The following is an 18,313-nucleotide window of genomic DNA, read 5'->3' as shown; positions in this document are numbered from 1 at the left end:
TTAACAGCACACTTCAATGACCGCTCAATGATTGAACGGATCTGTTGTGATATAGAATAATAACATAACAGTAAGACACGGAACAATTCCAGGAACTGGGGATGAAGCGCAACGCTTCGGATAATATTTACAAAGAGAATCCCGTATTATAGCAGTTCCTGCATAAATCATATGTTATACATTGGATTTAGTCTTCGCATAAACTCTAATAAGTTCATTAAGATCAAGAATAAAATAAAGCATTTTTAAATGTTTTTCAGAAAAAAAGCTTTTTGCAAAACAGATAATGAAGTATATTTTGTAGCTCTCTTTGTGAATTTCTAATTTAAACGACGCGTGTGTGAGAGAGTATCTCTGTAAAAAGTTTTACTAAATTAATGCGTTGGAAATTAAAATTTCAATCAATTACGTAATTCGAAGAAGAACGCTCTTATGACTTTAATACTTTTCGAACCGTTAAATGGCATATTAAATGAAAATAAATGACACTTTTCCGACGAACAAAGTCGGTGCCCGCGGACGTGAATTTCGTGCGATTAATTTTGTATTACGATCGCGTAATTTTGCTATTACCGTGGTCGAAACGATTATCGACATAAATGTTAATATTAATTGCAGGATTTCAGAATTAACGCATTGATAATTGAACGCATGAGGATTTCACGACAATACCACGAATTAGCGAAAATCTGTAATTAACACGTGTTACATACGAATCATTATTAACGCAAAGTGTTTACGTACTATCTCACGTTGTCTCAATTAACGATAAATTTGGGAAATTATTAGCGCGCAAAAAAAAATTTAAAAAAAAAAAGAGCGAGATTCCTCTCTCCCGCGAAACGCGAGCACGATATAAATTGATAAATAATTAGCATACTATATTTTTTCTTACGCTCATTTGCTATGCGTCATTATTGCGCTTACGATTCGCCTTCCTTCATAATTTTGCACGCGCTCGTGTGCAATTGTGCAGTCTAGGATGCAAATTTGCTTTAAAGAAAATTATATCGCGCGCTGGCAATTATACACATGTACTGAATGTCTTCGATGAACGCCTAATCGACTTGTATAACCAACACATACATACATATTTTGTTTTTATATTTATGAAAATATAGTTCGTTAGAAATAAACGGACCGCCACACGCAACGGCATAATATTCTTCCGTTACTACATTAATTTAACAATAGAGAAACCGATAGCTGATGAAAGACAATATAAATAAAAAGATCTTACCTTATTAATATTCTAAAATTAATAATCTAGAATTTTTGTTATATCAATTTAAATTTTTTTTCGTTTAAGGCGATAATCGATATCTTTTGGGAGTAAATGAAAGAATATAATGAGCTCCTAAAAATGCGGAAACAAAATATTCAGGTCGATTACATTGTCGATACCTCGATAATGTCCCTATGAGCTTAACCCGCGTGAGAACGCTATTATCGGACAATCGCCCTTCGTACTGTTTAATTCCTTTTCGTAAATGGCCGAGCATGGCGTACAAAATAGCCCGCACGGCTTGATATCGCGATCGCCGCTGTAACAAGCGGCGCCGCGAAGGAAATTGCCGCGTCCGAGGGCTACCTTAATTGATAATAACGCGCGCGCAACGCAGAAGCTATCGGGATAATTAATGACACGCTGGCTAACCGCCGCGCCGTGGCTGCTTTCGTTGCCTCGCTCCAACAATGTATCTGCTTGATGAAAGAGAAGGAAGATGAGACGAAACAATTATGATCCATTGCGATGCAGCATCTTGCAAATAGGGTGATGATCTTATTGCGCTTCTCTTTCTGTGCGAATAGATCAAAAAGAAAAAAATCAGGACACTTGCAGCTTTTTGATGAAGAGGATTAAAAAATTATTGTTTGGTTTTTGCATTTTTCGTCGTTTAAATTATTTCGCCAATTATTTCACTTTATGAATCGATTTTTAAATCGTTTATTGAATCATGCGGTATCCGCTCAAATTTCAACGTTTTAATAAATAAAGAGATAATAAAATAAAATATAAACGCTTTTTAGTTGTATGCTGCAAAACCAGAATAAATTGATGTAAATTTTTAAAATTTACACCGATGCCCGAGGATATACTTTAGAAAAGAGGATTTTTTTTCTCACACTCATAGACAATGTTATGCAAAAAAAAAGTTAATTTGAATAGACGTTTTTTATTTTAAATTAAATGCCGAATTTTATGTTGCCAATTTATTTATAAAATTATCCATTGTAATCTGCTTTTTAATATTATGAGTTTTGATTGATGTAACACTGAATATTAATGAATTAAATATAATATAAATTCTCAAATATAATGTGTAATAATCCTGAGTATTCAATACATTTCTAAATATCACCCAATATGCAGATTTTGGATGTCTTACTTGGTTTCCTAAATATTGTAATTTTTTAATTAAAAACACTAAAAAAATTCTTTTCTTATATCCCCTCTATATTTTTAAGTTACTATAATTAAATGCAACATATAAAAACGCTATAACATCTTAAAAAGAAAGATTTACAATTGTATTTTACGAAAATAAAAATAAAAATTGAGTTCAAATTTAATGCATAATTCATTATTTTCAAAAACGGATTAAGGAAGATTTTTTTTACAGATGAAAATTGAATTAAAAGTGACGAGAATTTGCATTCAGTTTGGAGAGTTTATAATTAATATTTCTGTTATTTGTTCATTATTTTTCAACAATTATAGAGAATGAATTGTTTACTTAAACGAATAAACATGTACCGCACAGAATGTAGAAAGTAGAGTGGTCAATAAATGTATTTATTTACACTGCAAACTGAGATATCGAAGGCGATCCTTGCCTGTGCACATAATCGCAACCACTTGTACTGATTAATCTAAACGTTCATAAATACATACTAGATACTCGATATTGATTGTGCGTAGATAATAAAATAAAATAAATTAAATGTTTCCTCGAAAAGCAAACATAAAAAGTTTATTTTTTTTTAAATACATATCGCAATATTACAAAGAAATAAAATTAAAATATAAATATTTTTTGTTTGAAAATTAAAAAAATTAAATTAAAATTACTTTTAGAAAAATAAAATAAAATTTATTTAAAAAAAAAAATTAAATTGTAAAAATTAAGGAAAATTAAACTTAAAATTATGGAAATTGTAAAAAGTTAGAATTATTTATTTAATTTAAATTATTTTTAAGAGGAATAAACTTAAACTTTGTTTTTAGAGAAATTTCAAAAAATTAATAAGTTTATTTAAGTTAATTAAGTCCATAAGCGTATCTATAAGTGATAGATATTTATAAAAATAAATTTTTATTTTTAGAATAAAGAATAAAATTGATAGACATTAAAATTGTGATGACATTTGTAAATAAGAAAGAAATCAATGAGCATCACGGAATAAAAACAAGAATAAACTTTCAAACTTTCGAAAAGATTTTGGTACGTTCTAGTATTAATGTAATTTGTTTTTTTAAGAGTGAATAAAGAAAGATTAATTAAAACGAGAGTACGCATGCATATATACGTTATTGTGACTATAGATACCGCATATATTACTGTAATATGAATACGCTAATTTACGTAATAGCTATAATATGATATGCTTGAAAATGTCTTTCTCCTTTTTTTTTTAATTTTATAAAAAAAGCCATTACTAGATTATTTTTGTGCATATTCTTAATAAATATGTCGCATCTTTCTCACGCGTATCATAAATTGCAAACCGTTTACAAAATAGTCAAATATATTTAACTTTTATAAATTAATTTCTAACTTGTTTATGATTAGATAATTAAAATATGTATATTGTTCTGATAAAATGCAAAACTTGAGAAAGTCTATTAACTTTCGACATATGAATATTTCTGTATTTGTTTAACCAATAACTTTCTATGTGTAAAGAAAGCATTATCTTGATATTAGCAGCGCATTGATAAATTTATATTAAACCAATAAAAGAACTCAATTACAGAGTTCTCAGAGAACTTTTTATAATTAATGGATTACTGATGTTTCGCATTTGCGGTCTCAATCGTTAGACAGCAATATTAGGGGGGAAACTATCGCGCATGTTGTCGAAATCGCGGCAACGAATGAATCTTATCATAACTGCGGCAAGAAAAAGTGCGGATGCAACGGCGGCGAGGTCAGCGGCACGCGAGCGAGGTAGTTTTTGCAGACGCCTCGACGTCTTTTCCGCAAGCCTGATAGTTTCGCGCGCGTTCGCGGAATTCCGCGCGTCTCATTCCGCTTTCCTCCTCCTTCCTTCGTCGACTTCCGATCATCTTTCGTTCGCTCGCCTCACGAGCAAGTTCACGATTAACGACTAACGTAATTATTAGCGCCTCGCCGGCTGTTACGTCGACGTTGATGTAACAGCGCGTGCAACGCGCCTTCATAATGTCACGGACCATAACGAACATCGGCGAATTGCGAACAAGGAGGATAAGGACGTTGTGATAAATCTTCTTCGACTGTTGCTGATATTCAGAGAAATTTATATATAAATAAAATAATCTGCGATTAAATTAATTTTTATTTAGAATTAAAAAAAAAAGAATGAAGCTGCCGCTCGCTCGAGAGAGTCAAATGATAGGACAGACAGTGAAAATAACGGAAGAACAATTTCTTCCTTCTCGTACGAAGGAACGTAAACTGCTACTATTACCACTATTACTATACGCGTTTGGAGACTGCGTGACACCACATCCTGCTCTATCAGTCACTTAGTCAATGACAAGTACAGTAAAGTCCGTGCGAATTTGCGACGCCGAGACTGTCATTCTCACTTTTTACGGAAGCACATGACGCCGATAAGCACTTAATCCACTGTAGCAATATATCACACCTCGAAGAGAGTGTTACAGGAAAAAAAGTCAATTTTTGCAAAATAAAGGTTTAATTATAAAAAACACTATTTTTTTTTTTTAACAAGAGATAAAACTCTATTCTGTGCCTATATCATGACGCAAATTTTTTTACCGAAAGAGAAAACACATGTCTATAATTTTAATTTCTAATTGTTTTCTTTTCTGTTTTATTTTATAAATTTTTTTTGGAGAAAAAGACTTTAAATTTTTAAATACAAAATTAATTAAAAAGAAAAATATCTAAATTTTTTATTTTTTTTTTTCAAGAGGCAGCATAATAGAAGTTCTTAAATATTTTTAAGATATCTATTGTATATTTATGATTCTTATTAAATTTTATTTGAAACCTCAAACTATATATAAATATATATATATATATATATATATATATATATATATATATATATATATTTCAGAAAAAAATATATATATATTTCAAAAAATTTAGTGATTTTTTCAACTTCTCTTTAATACAATATTCTACAATTGATGATAAACATTGACCTAAAATTTATTCGTGGAAGAAGTCAATAACCAGTTAAATAATTCATCTATTATGCACGATCGCATAATATTTCGTGACTCGCTGGTCTCGCTAATCTTCTCAGATCAAAATGCAAGCAGAAATAATAAAGTGACCAAAATAAAATGATCAAATTCTTCTGTGGTTATAGATCAATCTCATAATTTGAAATGCCGTTGGCCGTTGAAAAGACTTTATAATGCATTAGACTATAACATATTTTATATAAAAGCACATCTCTTTTAGATATAATATCTATATTTTTTATTATAGATACACGCGTCTTTTTCTCATTCGCGCAATAAAAAATTCTTTTAATCATCTTTAATTAGAATTAATATCTCGATATACTTGCGACCACACATAATTAATAATAAAGCACTAATAATATCTCCATTTTTTGCAACATCAGAAATGTGGAAAATTAAATGTAAAAAAAATTGTGATATATTTTAAGAATAATAAAATTAAAGTCATGTTATGAACAATTATTTGTGTTTCTCCGTTGAGCAAAAAATTCACATTATAACATCACAGAATAAAATTTCTAGATATGTAATGAATACGAAAACTGGAGCAAGTATAGGAAGGAGAAAAAAAAACAATAGACACGGTCAAGCGTGAAAGGCAATCTTAGAAGCAAGATCGTCGAATCGGATTAAGATGATGATGTTTCTTGTACCCGAGGAAGGGTATCTGAAACATGACGAAAATTCCTCCGCAATTCTGGAACATCCGGTCACCCTCGGACAAATCAGATCCTCAGACCTGGTCCGAGGAAACCTGGACTCGCGACGCTCGTTCGAGGCCGTCACTGGACGAACGCGCGAGTTGGCACGAAGCGAGGATGGTTGTTAGTGGAGGCACCGAGCATGCATTTAACAGTACTCCGGACGGGCCGGTGCGGCGGCGGTGGTTCGCTGGTTCCCCAGGTTCCCCAGCCGCCGTGCGGCCCCTTCTTGCCGGGAAGATGATCTGCGCCCGGCGGAAAGGATGGACACCGGGGGAAAGGAATCCTCCGCGTGTCCCGACTTGATGCACGCGCTTCAGTCCATCGGGGGCCTTCGTCAAAATTGCATCCCTCTCTGGCCACCGGCGGTTAGTTCTCCAGTTCGAAAGAGTGTCTCGAGTGCCTTCGGTAAACACTTTACGAGTTAACGAGGGAAGTGAGAAAGAAAAATAAAAAATCTGACGAGATCATGTGGAGAGTCCTGATCGCGGGATTTTGCACGGTGAGTCCGTCCAGAGTTCGACGCGAGGAATTAAATGTCGCGAATATCCTCTTCTAAGGTATAGATGAGAGGAAATGATATTTCTTTCAAGCCATCTCTCTATCGGCGAACCGCGAAAAGAGATTTAATAATTCTGCCATTATGTTTGATACGTTAAATTTATTAAATTTTATTTAAAATCCATATCAATTTGTTCAATGTTTTTACTTTGAAAGTATGCATCCGCGATATTGAAGAACTGTAAAAGCTCTTCTTTTGAAATAATAAGTTATTCGTTACTTGATTCGCACTACTGTCTTCCGTTACTGTCTTTGCATAAATCTATGCATCTAAATGAGACAAAGGAAAAGCTCGGAGCAAATCCTCTTTTTTAAGAATTTGAGAAAGTTAATTTAAATATAATATTTTCTAAGTTTTTATAGATATATCTTGTCAAATTATCTGATTTCATTTTACTTATCAAACTCTGATGAATTCTTCAATAAACTTTTTATGAAATAAAAATATAAAACCTTGACTTTAGATTCACTGGACAGAATGTTCGTTCTCCTCGCGCTTTTACCATCTAATTTGCATGCCCCACAATTTTTATCAACGTGAAGAACGGATTTCGGACGATTCTCTTGCGGATAAATCAGTTCGATCGTGAATGATGGACGAGCACTAGATTTTCATGTTATCCACATTCCTGGTGACTTATGTTTGTCATACGGCGGCAGAAGTTTTGTTTGATACTGTGTGACAGTTTGTCAGGTGATTGTAATGCATATACACACGTGTATTTAGATATCATTTTTATCAAAAGACCATCAATCAAAATCATCTCTTCTATTGATTCCTGTTCAACTATGATACAATCTTTTAATATAAAATAATAATGTTGAAAAATATTAAAAACCCACGATTATAAATATATTTTATACTAAAATAAGATTTCGATATTGATGCATTTTTATCTTTCGGCATCATTTTATTCTTATGACATTTAATTATGCATCCTTTTTCGACTTATTTTCTATATATTTATTCGCCTCCGTCGAACTCATAGTTTGTTCACTTTGCGATGCGATTTCAAAATATCTGCCAATAATGACAATGTCAATTAATTTCCGTTAGCGAAAGAAGCTACCGCACGCGTATATAGGCGACTATCCAGAGATATCCTGCGACAAAGAAGAGGTGATCGGTTTTCATTTTAACTGCATCGCGCACAGGGCAATCTTTCCCTCTCACGATGCTTCTTTTGCGAAAAAAACTCGGGCATTTGATATATTTTTATATCACGTCATTAAATCACGCCGCACATCAAGAATAATGCCCCATCGAAGCATTTTTCGCGTTCGATTCATTTTAATTTTCCAGATTGTCAGGAAGAGTCGCAAACGTAAACGCGCAAATAGACGATATAACCAAGAATAATGTAAAATGCATCCCATTAATACATGTGACATTCGAAGTGATGAAATACGATAACGGGCAATTTAAAGCGAGTCGCACGATTCGCTACTGATACGCTTGAAATATTAATGGCTTCCCCAAATGACGAAATAATTGTATTGTGTCGGACATCCCCCTCGGTATTGGGTGCGCGGCGACTAATTTTGCCATGAAACGCGATATATCGGAATGCTTTAACACAGCCATGCACGCGAAAATATCGAGAGGATCATGTATAGCATGATAACGTCATAATTCCTTCGTGTAAATAGTTTACATGTGTGTACCTTGATTATTTTTTTTTTCTCTTTTCCAATACACTGTTACGTACAATATCGTGTAACAGATATGCGTAATAGCAGATATGATGAAAAAGATTTTAAATATAATAGCTCGCTAAAATATATATATCGGACGAACAATGTTTATTTTCGCCTCATCGATCGCCGTTGCATTCGCGCTTGTTATCGAAAAACAATTTCCCGTGTCATCAAATTTAATTAAAATTTAATTAAAATACGTTTGATTTAAAGTTTAAATTAGAAATTAAAATTAATCCAGTTGTATATAGGCGATCAAAATTCTAATTATGCATAATTCGATCGAATTTTGCAACTGTCCCATGATAACGTTTAAATGACGATTGAAAATATTTGATAAAGGACCAAAAATTATATAATTTCAAAATATATTCTATATTTTTAAATATTTCATTTTTTGTTAATAAAAATTATGGAAACAGTTTTTATATCTTTATTATAATTCATTCAGATGTTTTCACTGGAACCATAACATCTATTTACTATAACATTTTCTTACAAGTAAGAGATTTCTGTAAAATTGATACACAACTTCTTTATGGCATTCTTTGAATTAGTATTAAATTAACGTACGCTAAAAAGAGTTGCTAAAAAAATTTTTCAAAATTATATAAATTTTGTTTTAAATTACTAATTATTTTTTATTGGTTTTATTTAACTGCAGTGTATTATCACAACTTTAATATTTTTAAATACAGCTATTTCCTATCGGCTGTATCTCGTTCCTATGAATATATTTGTTTGTTCCTCGGCCATTGTAAAATTTTTCGATACGGTGACACATTTCGACGTTGTGTGCCGCGTATTATATCCAAATTAAAAGTGCTTTTATCTCGCCAAATTCCAAGCCATTCAATGAATACGACATATCTCGTGCGTCAACAAATTTAACTGTACTGAATTATACCAGCAATGAGAAGGACTACGATGTCGCGGATGAACGATACTAAAATGGCATTAAAAAAAAAACGGGTTTTATGAAGTCGTAAAGAGAAGGTTTGCGGTTCTTCTCGAATAAGACCGAAAAAAGGCCAGGGACTACCTGGCGGTCAATCGCGGTCGTTTCGTCTCGCGTGGCAGATTTCGAGCTGTGTGTCTTTTACCGTTACATTTGCTCAGTTCTTAATGAAAAAACAAAATTCTTCTCGCTGTATATAAACTAGACACGATTTATTAATCCGTTTCGTTATCTTTTCCTGATATATTATACAATTTGTTTCCGAAATCGCGATCTTAATTTTAACGATGGACTTTTTATAGCAATTTTGATTCGAGTAATCTAAGAAAGTCATTCAAAAAGCATTATATTAAAATATCCTTTCTCATATAAATTTCTTCTAATAATTAATGTTTATACTTTATTAGTTATATTTTCATTACACAATCTGCATTTGCAAACACTTTTAATTTATATATTTTTTCAATGTTTTCTTATCCGAAAATTTGTGTGCAATAAAGAATTCTTGTTAAAGTATTTGACTTATTTGTCTTAAATATTAAAAGTAAAATCTTATAGCATTTCAGAGGAAGTAGACATAGAATATTATTTAGAAAACAGTCCGAAATAGCGGACAATTAATGTTAACCCGCGGAAATTGTAATACACACGCGGTTACATTTTAATTTATAAAAATCAATTTCTCAACTTTCTCTCAATTTAATTTGAAATCAGTTTTTCTCTTCCTCCGATGTTTGTATGAATTTTTTGAACCATCATGTCAACACGCATAATCGCTCGATCAAAGTTTTGACGAGTTGCGTAATCTTTATCAACTCGGGATAAAGCTCATCGGGAAAACAGCACTTCGATGAAAGTTGTTCGATAAAAGCTGTAATGCACACACAATTGGATATTCAACTAAATACTTTGCTAAATACTTTGATTCGCTTGTCAAAGATTGCTATTAAGAATATTGCCTGCATTACAAATAGTTTCTGATATTAATAATCGCCCCCATCTTTCTTGAATATTCTGTTCACATTCACGTTCATCCACTTACAACAGAATAAATTTCGCGAATAAATTTTCGAGATATTCATGATAATAAATACGCCGTTATTTATTTTCTCATTTACAAAGATTGCGATAAGAAATAAGAGGCAACAGAGCAAAAAGTATGAAGAATATTTTAATAGATTTCATTGCTTTATTTCATTTAGGTTAAACCAGAATTTATGAATGTTTTGCTTTGAAGACAATTTTTAAATAAGAAAATTTTAAAAGAGAAAATATTTATAAAAAGAAAATATTAACAAAAAATATTAAATTTTCTTAAAATAAAGTTTGATTTAAACAGAATGCGCTAAGAAAGTTCTTTACCAGCACTTTCTCAGATTAATTATTAAATTTCATTATATAAAGCATAATACGAAAAATTAATATCTCTAATTCTCAATCAAAGTTAAAATTAAGCTAATCAAAGGAAAAATTAATCAGTTTGATTTTTTTCCAGCTGTTTCCACACATTTCATTTTACGGTAGATTTTTCCGCCATTTTAAAATAGAAGATTGCACATCACTCAGTGCCGTTTCCAACTGCTTACATAATTCGTACATTACATCTCGCATACTTTGATGAATTTTGTATCAAACGCGTTTTTGTTTTTTTTTTTTTTTGCTTTACAGAAATATCGCCTCAAACGGAATAATCACGAGTTTCTCGAGCGCGACAACTTAAACGAAAATTTGCAGTTCATATTTGTCTTTTTAATTCGGTCATGTTGATATTACATTAAGAAGAACATTGATCATCATTTATTCCGGTACTTCTTATTCTAAACAGATATATAAAAGATTTTTTAATAGATTCGGATTAAATTAACAATCAATTTTAAAGTTTTATTTTTTCAAATTTAGAGATACTTATGTATAAGAGAAACTTGAAAAATATTATAGTTGTTATGTAAAAATAAAGTATTTATCTTATTTAATACGAGGGAAGAAATTTATTCAATTATGTCTAGCTCAATTATTTCAAACATGAAATTGCACTGGGATTAGCTAGGCTGCTCTTCTCACAGGTTAATCTTCGTCCTGAAATAATGTCTGATATTACATCCTTTAGCTTATGACTTCGCATAATCGACAAAGATGGTAATTGCTTGCAATGCTTTTTTTTTAAGCAAAATGTGATGGATAATAGCTTAAAATTACACGAAAAATATAAATTGTAACAAAACAATAAATCAAAATTTCGTCTTTCAGAGTTAACAAAAATAATGTTACAAACAAAATAACTCTTCCAATGCTGTTGATATGGGATATAATGTATCATATTATATGGCATTCATATATATATATATATATATATATATATATATATATATAAAGATGAAGATAAATAATTATCATTAAATAGAACCTATGGATCCTAATTGTGAGTCTAGAAATCTAAGATTCTCGATCAAGAGATTTATGGTTTCAATGATCTATAGCCACAAAGATATTAACAACTCTGGACTTAGTGATATGTAAAGTAATTTGCACATTTATAGAGCACCCAGAAATCTCCAAAACTTAGCGATCTATATAGCTCGAGTCATCTATGTGTTTACAAATCTACAAATCTTACAATCTGTCCTAGCTATCTACGCAACCATGAATTTGTGAACCTGACTCTCTATGAACTTAGCGACGTAAATCTGTCTATCATTAGATTTAAAACATTTTTCATAAAAAAAATCGCAATTAATATTAGTTAATCCTAATAAAATAATTTAATCTAAATAATTTCATAATTATTCATTCTTAAGTCAGAGATGTTTTTTCATGAGCTCATTAAAAATTGTCATCTTTTTTGAAATTTATACATTACAATTTTTTTTTTTTTTCAATGATGATATTTATACTTCTCGTTTGCATCAACAATTTGTTGCCATCTAACTGGCAATATTTTTATTTCATGTACGTCATCGAAATTGATTCCGACGACCACGCCTGTGCAAATACCTAGCAAATACGCTTATCGATCGATCTGATATTCTGATACGGTATGATTACAAGTAAGCTACGTGCTCGAAAAATACTCTATTATGTTCTACTATGATCTGTACGATGAGCATGAGCAGTGCAACAGGGGCTCGCGCAATATATAACGTATATTGGTGCACATAACGAATATCTTACGCGGCCACCAGAGCGTTTCCTTACACCGTTACGTGTATCGAAGTGGGTTCTCGGTTCTGGTCGCGCGCTGGTCACCCTGTTCTTTACCAATGGTAACATAATGACTTTGTAAACGTCATCGACACTGAAATCGTCCACGCGTCACCGAGCAAGTACCTTTCGAATGATAATTAATGCGGATATTCGCGAAAATATCTCGGATATCTCGAATATCATAACGTAGATTAAACAGAAGCTTAATCGTTTTTATTGTAATGTATAAAACATTTTGTTTGCAAAGAAGGAAGTCAAGAATATAATATTCCATTTTATTTGATGTGTTTACGCGAAAAAAAAAAACAACATGAAAAGCTCTTACAGGCAAAATATCGATTAAAAATATTTGTATTATTTGTGTAGAAAAAAGTGCAAATTTACATAAAATGTAAACTGTATGTAGGTTGTATGTAAGTTGTCATTTATTTCAAATGGGCATTAAAAGCAAATTCTGATAATTTCGAGTTATTTTTCTTACATTAGAAAATCTTGCGTATATCATGATTTGCAATTGAATTTACAGTATGAAACATTAGTCCTTATTTAAGTTTAACAATAAGTTTAACAATAAATCACCCTATTGTTATTGAAAAAATAGCAAATTATCCTGCATTTTAATTTTCATAATTATATATTCCTCAATGGTGTGTGTATGTTAAAATCTGAGTTAATATTTTATTAAATTCTATTTGAAAAATTAAAGTGAAATACAATTTTATTATTTCTCTCTCTCTCTCTCTCTATTTGCATTCCTGAAATATAATTCACAAAAAGCCATTTCAAACTTATATGTAACTCCAAAATAATTGATAACTTGTTAATTAATAAAAATTATTCCCTTAAATAATATAAATTTTAATAAATAATCGTAACATTTCACATTTCAAATTATTCTATGTAACTCGACTCCAAATTTACTGTCCGAGAAAATAAATCCAGATCGACCAAAGTGTTTATTCAATTTTCGAAAAACTAGGACGATGCAGTTCTTTTAAGTAGAAAGTAAATCCGGTTAAAATTGAAAATAATGTACTATCCGCTATAGTACCGCGCGAACGCAACTGAACGGCAGTAAATTGCCGTGAAAAAAGATGTTGGCTGCATAACAGTTATAGAATAATACGGTTGTTAGATTTCAGCCGCTATTTATGTGAGTTTACTGTGTAATGTACAAGTCTATTTACGACCCGAATGTGCGCGTAAGTTATTTTTGTTATCATGTAGTATTCTATTTACGTTATATTATCTGCTATAATTTTAATAACACATAAAAATGTCATCAAAAGAAGCTAATTGTCTGAAAAATGTTTTTAATATTGTTTTAAACATTGCAAAAATTGCAAAAAAAAAAAAATAATACATTTCAATATAATACATTGATAAAATAAATCAATAAATTCAATTATCTTTCCGAGAAATAAAGAATTTGTAAACTTTTTAAAAATATTTTCCTTTTGCAAGAGATCGACTGTAAGCGTTACAAAGATAAAAGAAAACTCAAAAGAAGACAGCGAAAGATTAAGAAATGCTTCGATGTTATTCAAAAGCGATAAAGTGAAGGGCAAGTATTATGCCAAGAAAAAAAAATCGATGCAAAATAAACGCGGCGCAAGAGATAAGAAACGTAAAACTTGCTCCCTGAAATCTCTTTCGCCGCCGTCCTCTTCCACACCAGCCTCCGACAGTCAATATCCGCAATGTCGGTTCGTGTTTCAGGTTGCCGCCACCGTTGCCCAGGATTACGAGGTCTCGGACATTCAGTGCAGCGGCGCGGGATCGGCGGCTGATCTTCTGACAGCGAAGATCAAAAGACCAGTCGGCTTCAGAGGCGCGCCGCTCTTTGCCGACGACAGATCGGCAAATCCGCTCGCCGACATTCACTGCCAGATCAGACCCGACCCGAATGATCCGCAGGAGGATAACTACTTCCTGAAGGTGACTGACTTCTCCCGATGCGGCATCCTCAAGAGAAACGTGAGTCATCGATCGAGAGTTACGCGGAACTGATTCTTATGAGGGGTTACGATGATGCGTTCTCCTTGCGACTTATGGCTGACGTTGCACAAACGAACGGAACGGTCGATTCGTAGATTGCATACTCGATGGCAACTACTAATTCGCAATTGATTTCCTCCTGGAAGCTCTTATTACGGGAGGTATCAATAGAAAGCTTTACATCCAGTCAGCTCAGGCATTCAGGCATTATTATCAGTTATCATTGAATGCCGTTATAATATTTCGATGTAACTCGCTAGTAAATCATGATTAACTTTATTATTTAAGTTTCATTCTACAACAAATGCGTATTTAAATTGATTACGCATCATTTGATGTTCTTATAAAGATTCTGACAAAAGTGTCATTATGCATCAAATTGGCTGTATGACTGGTAAGATTGGCAATAATAGATTACGATTAATCGATGCCACCAGGGATTCATTCATCTACGAGTGTGGTTCCCCGCCTTTCCCGGCGTGGTGATGCTGGCCGACCAGGAACTGATCCTGATGTGCCGGCCGCCCGAGCCGACGCTCCTGAGGCACAAGGCTGCTGGCTTCGCCGGCACTTTGTAAGTCACACCGCGCCCATTCGCACGATATCTTCGCGAATCGCAAGTATAATAAACGAGCATTATTTCCGCCACACTACGCGCATCGCATTCGCCGGAGCGCGTTCCCGCGCGAGTTCCTGCGCCGAGGAAACAGTTATTCGCACATACGGGATACTAACAGTGATGTATAATAAAATATTTTGACTCTCAAGAGAGAGGACATATCGCGATTTATCGTTTATTCCCAAAATCCAAATAATTGCAACATGTTCAAAATTAGAATAAAACTTAATGAAATGCATTTTATGAAGTAAAAAAATTGTGACGATACATTGCAATATATATGCGAATTAAATGTAATTTATATAAATTTCACATTTTTATCTACGATAGCAAGAGAGTGCAACGTGCTGAAGCGATGACGCACGTCTGCTTTAAAGGGCTAATCGTTTCAGTCCGCACGGCGCCAGGGTATCCGGGGTTGTGGAGGAGACGCCGGGTCGGCTGGAATACGAAGTGGCCCTTTATCGCGAGGCAACCGGCAACATGTCCGATAGCTCGCAGACGGTCGATCAGGCGGTACCGATCGGCACCAAGCTGCAGCTGCGCGCCCGCATCAGCCCGGACAGCGCATGGGGCTATATTAAGTTACTGGAGGTGACTGTCAGCCCGGACCCGGATCAGCCTCACGCCCCCGGTAGCGTCGTACTTGTCAAGGACGGCTGCAGAAATCGCGATTTCGCGTCCATCATCCCGCATCAGCCGGCGAGGTACCGTGAGCGCAAAAACGAGGTCTTCCTCGACTTTGAGGCCTTCCTGCTGAGCTCGATGAGGGAGCGCTCCACCCTTTGGATTCATTCCCAGATAAAGGCGTGCATGGAGCCGCAGGACTGTCAACCGGTGCGTCATCGTGAATTTTAGAATTCTAGAATTCTTCATCTAGAATTCTATTCCCTAGAAAAACTTGTGTATATATAATGTTCATCTGACAATGATATAAATATAACGACAAATCGATTTCAAGCAGTTACAACATATAAAAATAATAGTATATTATACTAATGTTTATACCACATTTCTATTCAAGTCTTTTTTATCTTTACAGGACTTCTGTCTCGATCTCTTCGAACCTTCGGGACACGGAAGAAAGAAAAAAAGAGCGGTCGAGGCGAGCATAGAAGCATCGGGCGAGTTTCTTCCAAAAGTCGAGCGTTTGATCCAAAGATATAATGATTCCACGCCATATACAAAGTTCAAGGAGAACATTGAATATACCGTAATGATGCCAGATGGTAAGTTAAATACATTTTTAAATTTATTAAAAAATTATTTAAAAAATGAATTTTCTCGTCAATTGTACTTACAATTAATAATTCTTCGTATCTCTTCTCTAGAATTAATCTTTTGTCGAAAGGCTTATTTTCATTTCATCTTATTTTTCGAGGATAGTAATAATTTTCTTCAAACATTTTTCAATCAATATATCACACACGCGCGCGTTATAATTTATAATATGTAATATATACCGAATGAATTTTTAATGTCATCAATTCCCCTTCCCCTTTTGAAAAATAAAATTTTCGAGAAATTTATTCTGTGAAAATATATAATCTTTCTAAAAAACTAATCTAATCTAAAAAGACTAATCCAATTTACAATTCAGCGGTATAAACGGAGATTAATTTCTTCAACATAAATTTTCGCGGTATTATGTGACAAGATTCATGAGAGGCAGATTAACATATAACCGACATTCGACGAAAATGTATTAAGATAAAGAGCATTTCGCCTCTAGATAATGTTTGAACATGAGACATTACGCGCTCACTGGCAATTTTAATTAATATTCTCACTCATTATCATAGACTTGTACGACAAAGTAGCGGCCGGCCTCGAAGGTAGCTGCGGAAATTTCCTTTACGTGGCAACGGGATTGGGCGCCCTATTAGCGTTATCAGCTTTTATCATGTGCTACCTGGCCTCACGCCTTCACAATCTGTCTTCGACGATGCAGCAGAGCAAATCTATTGACGAATTGGTCAGAGATCGCACTAGAAAATATTGCGACACCACGCCTGGCTATACCGGTCGTTCGACGATGCAATAAGTGCACGATTCAGGGAGAAAAAAAATGCAAAAGTAGTATTTTGTCGCGCAATAAATATACTTTTCGCGAAATATATATTAAGTTACAATGTAACGTAATAATTAATACAACGTTACAACGATACTTGGAAATTAAAATGAGAGATATTTATTCGCGAGAGAGCAACGTTACTTGTAAGTCACGTTCGATTTTCTACGTTGAAAGGGCAAAAATATTTGTCCTACTTCAAAGGTACCGTGATGTATTTTAACATTTCTCATTACTAATAATTATGTTGCATTGCAACTTATCGTAATTATATTAATATTAAAAGTAATTCTTGCCGCGAGAGAAACTTTGAAAAGAATTCCGAATAACATTCGGACGAGTGAACGACACCGCCCACCGAGGAATAAAAATAATTCTCGTGACGTTAGAATGTTCGAGGACGCTCATAGTAGCGAACGAGTAAACTCTATGTAAAATAAAATCAATTCGAATGAAAACGAGACGGATTTCTCAAAGCGAAGATAAATTGAAAATTTATGAAGTATTTGTCGCCGAATTTAAAGTGCAATCTGATATGTCAGCGGAATATCATTTATTACTTTGCAATGTAGATATGATAGCCACGCGCTACACGTGTTTGTTTTAGGAAGCACCGCTTAACACAGTTCTTCTACATAAATACAAATGTAAGCAATTTCTTGCCCAATTTTTCATTTCTTGATTCTTTGACCCTAGTAAAAAAGGCATTTAAGTAAAAAAAAAAAAAAAAAAAAATTTATTTTTATCTATTACATAATTATTTATAATATAAATTATATATATACATATATAATATATAAATATATAATAATAATAATAATATGATACAACATTTAACTATTTAATCGAGGTTTAAGCACAATCAAACAAATAAAAAACTTAATTGAATTCTTTTACTTAAATGCTTTCTTTCTGAGTCAAAGAATTTCATATAATCTAATTTTTAATGCACGATTCTTTCTGAGTATCACATTATACGATTTCTGTTGAGTTTCATCGATACATCGATATTGCTCAAATACAGAAAATAGTCTCATTACGACGAGTCTCTCAAACGTGCAATGCTATCACGTGACCT

At 33.1% G+C, this 18,313-nt stretch overlaps 1 protein-coding gene across 2 annotated transcripts; it reads left to right on the top strand.

Moving 5' to 3' along the window:
• The first annotated feature begins 6,420 nt into the window (after positions 1-6,420).
• LOC126851566 (uncharacterized) lies at positions 6,421-17,970 on the top strand. Of its 2 annotated transcripts, none has more exons than XM_050595662.1 (6): positions 6,421-6,631; positions 14,267-14,524; positions 14,983-15,119; positions 15,542-16,001; positions 16,207-16,393; positions 16,967-17,970. In XM_050595662.1, the coding sequence occupies exons 1-6, from the start codon at positions 6,599-6,601 to the stop codon at positions 17,206-17,208; spliced, it is 1,317 nt and encodes a 438-aa protein (XP_050451619.1). In that variant the 5' UTR covers positions 6,421-6,598; the 3' UTR covers positions 17,209-17,970. The 2 variants fall into 2 exon arrangements, with proteins under 2 accessions (XP_050451619.1, XP_050451620.1); XM_050595663.1 differs by having other exon boundaries at positions 6,422-6,631; positions 15,557-16,001.
• The last annotated feature ends 343 nt before the right edge of the window (positions 17,971-18,313 follow it).

This window comes from Cataglyphis hispanica, chromosome 8 (genome assembly GCF_021464435.1).
Source record: "Cataglyphis hispanica isolate Lineage 1 chromosome 8, ULB_Chis1_1.0, whole genome shotgun sequence".
Classification (NCBI taxonomy): Eukaryota; Metazoa; Arthropoda; class Insecta; order Hymenoptera; family Formicidae; genus Cataglyphis; species Cataglyphis hispanica.
This window is presented reverse-complemented; position numbering and strand designations above follow the sequence as displayed.